The 8,874-nt window shown below is 34.0% G+C and overlaps 1 protein-coding gene and 1 non-coding gene across 3 annotated transcripts; one reads left to right on the top strand and one right to left on the bottom strand.

Annotated features, from left to right (window-relative positions):
- Positions 1–644: 644 nt before the first annotated feature.
- On the bottom strand, positions 645–8,052 carry LOC145209185 (kelch-like protein 12). 2 transcript variants are annotated; one of them, XM_080079453.1, is made up of 15 exons: positions 7,986–8,052; positions 7,749–7,837; positions 6,824–6,944; positions 6,437–6,590; positions 5,339–5,556; positions 5,007–5,156; positions 4,336–4,447; positions 3,995–4,074; positions 3,182–3,377; positions 2,886–3,026; positions 2,692–2,745; positions 1,884–2,009; positions 1,556–1,712; positions 1,415–1,488; positions 645–1,283 (listed from the first exon to the last, which is right to left on the bottom strand). In XM_080079453.1, exons 2-15 carry the CDS (start codon positions 7,811–7,813, stop codon positions 1,225–1,227), a joined length of 1,707 nt encoding a protein of 568 aa, XP_079935579.1. In that variant the 5' UTR covers positions 7,814–7,837; positions 7,986–8,052; the 3' UTR covers positions 645–1,224. The 2 variants fall into 2 exon arrangements, with proteins under 2 accessions (XP_079935579.1, XP_079935578.1); XM_080079452.1 differs by lacking the exon at positions 7,986–8,052 and having other exon boundaries at positions 7,749–7,944.
- Trnas-gga (transfer RNA serine (anticodon GGA)) lies at positions 4,761–4,834 on the top strand. The gene has a single exon. It is a non-coding gene; the product is annotated as a tRNA-Ser (tRNA).
- Positions 8,053–8,874: the final 822 nt, after the last annotated feature.

Raw genomic sequence — 8,874 nt, forward strand, 5'->3', positions numbered from 1 at the left:
TACCTGTAAGGCTGGTGATTTCTGTGTTTGATTTTGGGATAGAGATTTTGCATGTTGTGTTGTCGTTCGTTTTCGTGCAAAGTGCTGCTCAGATTTTATACGTTATAATCGATTATAATCGTTAGTATTACATTTGAATCAGACGAAACAAGGTAGCAATATATTTGTGATTTGATGAACAACAAAAGTGTGAAACGTTACATAAAAAAACATAAAAAAAACCTCATAAAAAAGATAGTGAGGTGTTTCAAAACTGTAATTCAAAAATGTGTGAGATTGAATTGATTGACGTATGTGACACACATACATTAATTAGCAAAGTTAAAAAAAAAAAAAAAAAAATGAAAAAATAAAATAAAAATATGAACTTGTCTTTAAAAAAAAAAAAAAAATGAACTTCATGCTAAACACCTACGTATGTACAAGGCTAAACAACAATTGTCAACGACAGGGAAGTATTCTTTACAAAAAGCATCTATTTTGGCAGCTAACTTGCAAGACTTTTGGGGTTTAAGTACCTGACTAGCAAAACAGCATTTCTGGGTTAACACTCATGCCCCTCAACAGGCAAAGGAATTGAGTGCTACTAATGTGCCACAAACTAAAATTGCACGAAAGAAAATAAATATATAACAGTGATAAATCAGAAAACAAAGTGCACAAAACATAATTATAAAAAATATTGGGATACATTGTTGAACAGTGTATGAAGTCTTAGAACAAACCAAACCAGAAAAAAAATCATCACAAAGGGTGTAATTTTGGAATAAACCAACCCCTACCAAAACTACTAATGAATGAACAAAAAGGGAGCTGTCTTTGACTTTAACTGTCCCTATTGTAAAACAAGACCGACATATAGATTATGCGGAAAAAAGCACCATGACTCAGCACATTTTGTTTGAGAAATAATTAAAATGTGGTTGAAGAAACACATGTACATGTTGTATTGCACAGCACAACAAAAATATCTTTAAAAACTTAATTATCTGTTACATTGTGCATAATTATCACTTGAAGTGTATAAAACATAAGTAAATACAAGACTACTATTTAGAATCTGTTATTTGAATTAAAGAACATTAAAGCACTTGCATACAATGTTGGGCATCTTTGTATATCTGGGTAGGTTAAATCCGACCTGGTACTGGATTCAAACAAGAGCCTATCTTTTGACAGTCAACAGACCATATATGATTTTTCACTTAGTCTTGGGTTAAATATTTACATTATGAATCCGAAAATTTTAGAACTTATCACAGCTTCTCCGAGTTTTTCTTGTTCTGTGTAAAGTAATGATTTGAATTAAAGTTTTTTTTTTCAAATTTGATTCAAATTTACAAGGTTGCACTAAACCTTCGCTTTTCAATACACATCTAAAATTACAACATGAATTGTATTTCAAGAAATGTACCTTGCTGAGAGTTGGTGAATGTGTCTTTCCATGTGTGTGTTCTTGTACTGAAGCAACATAAATGAGTACTTTGACTGTGAAACATGGTTGATGTTAGTAGGATTCAGGAAATGCTACTTTCTTTAAATTAGAAATTCATACCCTCCAAGAACAATAATTTCATCATTTGAAATAAAAAAAGATGTTGCATAGTTCAAGACAAATGGTGCATAAGGCAAAGTGGTCCAGGTGGGATTTTTAGTACTTGTGTCGAGGAACTCACAACTATTGAAAGGTTGCTTGCTGTGAGAACATCCGCCTAAGAACATACACACATATTATTATTTAGACAAATCACAGTTTGGCTAAAATTGGCAATCAATGATTGGCTAGTTATGAGAACACTATAGTACATCAACCTTCAATAAAATGAATTTTGATAAATATTGAATTGATAACAAAATTTGTTTAAAAAGCTGCAATGTTTTACCAAACACGTAGATCACATCACCAACTGCGGAAGCAGCAAAATTCATTCTTGCATTATTAAGAGGTGCAACTTTTTTCCATTGGTTTGTCCTGACATTTACGGCATCAACAGAACTTATTATTCTAGCTGTACAAAAGCAAATTGTTTAGCTTTCACACTTATTATCCCCTTTAAAATGCTGCACTGGCAGTAAATGCAGTGATTGTAAAAAACATACAGATTAATAAATGTTTGCTTGTTCCATTTTAGGTTCTTTAAACCAATGGTTCCCAACCATTTTTCAAAGCAACCGAAATACTTTGCAAATTTTGTTTTGTGATTTCTCTCCACTATAATATATATTTTTTTACTGTCATGCTTGCATTTTAGTCTATAATTTAGTAATGCTTTTGAAAATAACTATGCCAGTTTAGAAAATCAAAAAATTAAACAAATAGTATTTGTTTTCTTTTTTGACCAAACTTTTGAGTTTAGCACGAACTTTAGAGCTGGTATCAGCATGACAAAGCTCAACAGACAGCTAACATGTAACTTATGATGTTACAAACAGAATTAACCAATAGCATGCCAAGTTTATTTGGTAACAATTTAAATCTGTAGAGAAATTTTAAAAAAAACGCTACGAAATAAAGTTAAAAACTATATGCTCTTGTTGTCCAAAAAACAGGCGACCCAACTTTGGATCTCGACCTATAGGTTGCAAAACACTGCTTTAATCAGTATGTAACTTTGTTTATTCTATTTTGTAAATGTTCATTTGCTATTAAATTTTGCAAAATGTTGGAATGCAACATTGATGAGTTCTTACATAGGCGTGGTCGTAGAAGTCTTGTATCTCTTCCTCCAAGTAGAAAAACATTTTCTGAAACAAACTTGGAATTGTTTTATGTCAAAACTAATATCTTGAACTAAGAAGGATGTATGCTTTTTTACCAAAGTCCTTGGAAATCTAATAAGTTTTAGTTACAGCTAAACGCTGAAAAATGCCTGACAGTTACATACCTCCAATAACGACAACACATGCCTCAGACCTGTTGTTTTGTTGATCCTTTTGCATATCATGTTCCCAACAACCATCAACATACCTTTCCGTTTGATTTTCAAATCTTTGATTTGAGTAACCACCAAAAATGTAAACAGAACCTAAATGAACCGAGAATTCCCAATAGTGAAGTTACTGTATTTTTGGTAATTAAAATCCTAAAAAGATTCACACTATTTTTAACTTCCTAATATCAGGTCACAACAATTTTTATACATTAAGGATTGATTGTCACTCTATGCAGACCAATTCATACCCTTAACTGATACTGCAGTTGCACCAGCTCGATGAAAATTCAAACTACACTCTAATGTCCAAGATTTCCCATTAAATGACATAACTGATGTTGTCCCACTTTTACAATTGGTATCAAGACCTCCACAAAACATGACTTTATTTTCATGCAGAACAATTGCACTGTGGTAGCTCACACGGAAAGGTGGTTGAACAATCTACCAAAACCCAAAAATAACTATAGCTAAATGTGGGTAATTGCATACAATCCATAGATGTTAATCAAATGCTTGGGATTAACTATGATTTTTTGATTCATTTGGGTATAAACAATGATCTGACTGAGCAGCTCATGCTATAGTCTAAGAAAAGTGAAAAAGGATCTCCATTGCCATTAATGAGCATTACAGTAATGCAAGAAGGGGGATATCCCCACCGTGAGGATCTCTGTTTTAGACCACCTAGGTCTGGGTCCTAAGAGGGCCAATATAGCCACGCATTTGAAAGTGTGTTTCTTAGAGAGCCATACAATATTTTTTTGTTTCCTTTAACTGAAGAAATCAACTACAAAAATAAATATTTTATGACATACTGTACTGCTTTAAAAATATGAACTAAAATTTGTCTGAGAGCCAGAGGCAATCATCAAAAGAGGAACTTCTGGCTTGCCAGCCATAGGTTCTGACACCTGACCAAGGTGAGGATTGAGCAACTTTCAATGGCAAACCATACATTATCTCATGGCATGGTAGTATGTTGAAGCATGGTGGTTAAAACCATTGTGTTATAAATTGAAGTTGTATTGATAAAAAAAATCAAAAATTTATATCAATACCTCCGTTTTTGGAGTGGTTTCTGTAAGTTGGAGAGTTTGAACACTATTTTGTGGTGTCAAAATGTACAATCCCTTGTTGACTAAAAAAATAAGGGATAACTGTAAAAAAAGAATTTTTCTTAACAAAATTTTCTTAACAAAAAATTGTGGAATAGCAAAACATATTTTACCATCTAAAGTAATATGCGTTTTTTGAAGAAATTATAAGAAAATTGCTTTGCAACCAGAAAAGGATTGAGCATATATGAAATTTTCTGTTGTGTAGTATTTTACTATTTTCTGTCATGCTTTTCTATTGTGATTCATGCCAGACATGGTCCTGTAAGTCCACAAAAGTTTACCATTTCTTGGGCCTGTTCTTGGTTGCTGCTTCTCAAAAAGTTCAGGTTCAATGTGAAAATGCATTGCATCTTCCACCAAATCTCTACAGGCTGTATTGTCTCTTACAAGTTTCTAATCAACAACAAAAAAACATGATCATTATAAATAGAAATTTTCATATTTCATTAGTTGATGAACATAAATTCATAACTGGGATCAGCCCTGAAGCGTCGATGCAGACCAGCGATCACGGCACACTCATATATAAATCACAGTACGCCAGGCCCATTGAAGGCGCTATACCGAATCAGCCGGTCACCAAGCATTCACCACCATATGGCAAGGCGTAGGCTAGAAAAATCTAGCCTGCGGTGGGATTCGAACCCACGACAGGAGTCTTTCCGGGAGGTGCTTGTGATTCGACTTTCGGCGGATTCTCCACTGGGCCTGTGTAGCTCAGTTGGTAGAGCGCGAGTCCCGGAAAGACTCCTGTCGTGGGTTCGAATCCCACCGCAGGCTAGATTTTTCTAGCCTACGCCTTGCCATATGGTGGTGAATGCTTGGTGACCGGCTGATTCGGTATAGCGCCTTCAATGGGCCTGGCGTACTGTGATTCATTAGTTGATATCGCATACTCGACTTGTCTGGTTTTTTTGGTTTATATTTACCGACCATCTGGATTTTCACATACCTCTTTTCTTACAGTGTTGGAAAGAAATTGCTTTGTGACAAACTGAAGTCGCAGCAAACCAAAAAGTTCTGGGAAAGCTTCTTGTCTTTTAGGTAAATTGTGATTAGTCCAATTCATCAGTGCAGTAAAGAGCACATCTTCTGTTTCTACCTGACATTCAAATGGCATTAGAAACTGGTTCGGACAAATTGAATTTTACTTAAAATATGTAATGCATTACAAATACAAAGTATTAAAAGTAATCTTTTTCTTACAAACATTTGTTAGCTCTGTAATAATAATTTAAAGCAACAACATTTTTTACAGGATCAATGTCATGATAGAGTGCATACTTTTATTTCATCAGATTGGAGAAACATCTGTACTTCATTTTTAGGGAGATCCAAAAATTTTGTTGATTGACAAACTTCACTAAAGTTTTTGTAAGTACATTCCTCAGTTTTTTGTTGAAGAGAAACCAAAGCAACTAGATGACTAATTTCCTTTAGGTTTAATGAGTTTGAGGGTTCAACAACATCCAGCAAATACTCATCAATCATTTCTAACAAATCTAAATAGTTGAAAAAAATTAAAACATTTACTAGAAATCAGTGGCCCTGTTTTTAAATGCAAGAAATGGTACAAAATAAAATAGAAGGTGGTTTAGCTCGCATTGCTGCTTGTGCATCAGTAAGACTGTGACTTATATGCTTTCAATTTTTGCTTGGGTCACAAATTAAGTTTTGTAACCTTTGTTTGTTTCTGCAGGTAGAAGCTCACAGGTCCCAACACTGGCAAATTTGTGAATGATGCATTTAAAGTGATAAATGTGAAAAAAATTGCTGATGTAAACCAAACTATGGAAATCAACATACTATTACTTTCGGTTACAAAAAATTGCATGGAGGCCTAAAAAGAAAAAAATGAATACTGTCAGTTTTCTTTTGAGTGATTCCACTATATACAGAAACAAAGCTGTTGGGCGCAGCCATTAGATTGAACACATCGATAGTCATGATTGTAGGCTAGGGCCAGTTGGTTTCTGCTGTCCAGTGTGTATCTAGTTCACACTGTCCAGTGTGTTTCCAGTGCGGAGTGTAGAGTGTTTTATTAAATGAAACACATATTTTTATATATAGTGAAAAAAACATGTGGTACAAAATTCAGCAGGGAACACTAAATCCCATTTGCAGGGGCATGGCTGGAAACACAAGCTTTCTGACGTCATAACAAAGAGAAATTGTAACGGCCTAATCCTCAACACACAAACACGAACAGCTATCAAATTTAGGACATGCAAAATCACGCTACATTTAAATGACTTAGAGCTTGGGCAATTTTAGAATTTTATGATGTGAAATCTAATGCTTTTGTAAACAGCCACTACAAAGCCATGTTTATTTTAGGGCTATAGGTTCACAACCCAAAATATTTAAAGTGACAACATTTACTTTTCATTTGAAACATAGAAGCAGCTTGTAGAATGCCAAATACATCTTCAACACAAAGAAAGATGTTTCCAGAGTAAATAAAATCCAATATTTGTTCAATGGCTTGCCAAGACAACTCCTTCAGCTCAACAGTATCAGAGTATTTTTCCATCATCTTAGCAAAGAAAGTTTAAGTCATTTATTATTGGCTATTGTGTTTACAGTCTTAACAAACACATAGATTGTGCTGCCAACAGTAGCTGTAGCATTTGATATGTTAATTACAATCTCAAACAATGGTGTGTGAAATAAAATTTGTGCATGCAAGCGCTGTAAATACAAAAACCTTAAATTTATTCTATGTGTTTTAAGGATATAAATTAAGGTGTACGATTTCTAAATACTCACATCTGTTCGAAACATTGTTGCAAAGTAATCACAACTTGTTGCTAACACATTTCTATGAGCTGGAAATCTTTTTTCATTCACCACAAGTTCAATATCACAAAGAAACCCTTCTTTTCTCTGTCTAAAGGTGAGAGCTTGATCAGTAACAACTAGAATGGTATTACTTTAAATACTGCTTTCACGCACGTTTTATGACATGATTAAAAAATTTTCATAAAAAATGTAAAGTTGTTGTTTTTAACTCAATAACTAACTCGCCCCTTCTAGAATTGTTTGACTTTTGCAAATTATAGTTTTGTTTCACTTTTAAACTGGGTTTGGGATTGGCTATTGTCAAAACAATAACGGCTTTTTTCTTAGGAAGTAGGCTGGGGTAAAAATACAACATTAAACGGGCTCCTCTAAAATACGCAATCTACGCAATCTGTACGCAATCTGCTTATAAAACGTATGCAACCTTTAAAAAATGTTGGCGGTTAGGGCTTTTAGGGTCTGGGTGAGGGTTTATAATAAAATTAACACTATAATTTAGTTTTAGATGTCCAGTTTGGGCTTAATATTCTCATATGTGTTGAGAGTGGTACTAAACACTGTATGGTACCGCATGTTAACACTTGTAGAGAAAATTAGACCTGAAAGGCATCTGAAGTTAAATTATAAAGTTAATTGTATCACAAACCATCACCCTGACCCTAATAGCACTAACCGTCAACATCTTAGTTAGTTTTTGTTAGTAGATTGCGTAGATTGCGTATTTTAGAGTGGCCCACATTAAACATTCTCAAATGCAATTTTGAGGTACAAGTATTATAAGTAAGTGTCAGCCACCAGCAATGTTTGATAAACGAACAAAATGAGTTATTCGAAGCTGTTCCTTTACTATTAACGTTTAGGCCGAGAAATCAACCATTAAAACAAAACTCACCTATTTAGATAATCAAGGCATTGTCCTGGATAGTTTTCAATTGATACCTGTCTTTTATTGCTCATCTTTGTGCACTACAGACTACATCTCTTTGAAACATATAATGACAAATCTCACATCACTGTGTAAGAATCTATACTCTGAAGTTAATTATCAACCATATATTTAGATAAACATCTCAGAAACAATTTTTGTGTACAGATGTACGACCTTGCTTTATCACAGTTGTTTGCTTACCAGTTTTAAAACTTTTACGCCATTCCCTTGAGTACAACGTGTTTTATTCACAAATCCATGCAACATATTTTACGTGTGTCACCTTATATTACTGAAATTTTGCAACATCAAGAAATAATTAAATAAATAAAACTTTACTAAAATAGCAAAACTAAATTTCCGTCTTGATTGTTATGTTTACTTTTGTTTCTGGGGAATTCCCTCTCAGGAATAAGGAATGTTTATGAGATAACCCAGTATTTGTTCACAAATGTCATTTCGCCGAAATGGAAGTCAAAAATATTTAGAGGAAATTTTTTTGATTTCGCAACCATTATGCAAAATCACATTGCAAGCATTGTTCATTATCAAAAACAAACACTTTTTTAAACAAAGCCAAAAGGAAAGCTCTAAATCCTTTTACAAGTCAGTGGTGAATTAAAAGGAAGGTCAAAAGTTAACGTAAGTTACAAGTTTGACGAACAACGAAATTATATTCCGGCAATGAAGGAAAAGGTTTGACAAGTGTTTTTGAAACATATACCCGAGTACTATCCATTTCTGCAATAAAAAGCGGACGAACGACTTTATAAAATACTACCCCCAGTGGTTAAAAGTGGTTCATTTGTTCAAAGGGGCCCAGCTCAGTAGACATTTTTCGAAAGTTTGACGAACAACGAAATTATGTTCCGGCAATGAAGGAAAAAGTTTGACAAGTGTTTTTGAAACATATACCCGAGTACTATCCATTTCTGCAATAAAAAGCGGACGAACGACTTTATAAAATACTACCCCCAGTGGTTAAAAGTGGTTCATTTGTTCAAAGGGGCCCAGCTCAGTAGACATTTTTCGAAAGTTTGACGAACAACGAAATTATGTTCCGGCAATGAAGGAAAAAGTTTGACAAGTG

The sequence above is a fragment of the Phallusia mammillata genome, chromosome 1 (assembly GCF_965637545.1).
Source record: "Phallusia mammillata chromosome 1, kaPhaMamm4.hap1.1, whole genome shotgun sequence".
In the NCBI taxonomy this organism is placed as follows: Eukaryota; Metazoa; Chordata; class Ascidiacea; order Phlebobranchia; family Ascidiidae; genus Phallusia; species Phallusia mammillata.

Bases quoted from the DNA above. Each gene is read 5' to 3' on its own strand.
- LOC145209185 (XM_080079453.1), bottom strand. From the start codon at position 7,813: ATGAGCAATAAAAGACAGGTATCAATTGAAAACTATCCAGGACAATGC. The intron at 3,027-3,181 runs GTATGAATTGGT...CGGTTCATTTAG, and splicing joins AACTGCAGTATCAGTTAAGG to GTTCTGTTTACATTTTTGGT. The intron at 1,284-1,414 runs GTACATTTCTTG...TACTTTACACAG, and splicing joins ATTCACCAACTCTCAGCAAG to AACAAGAAAAACTCGGAGAA.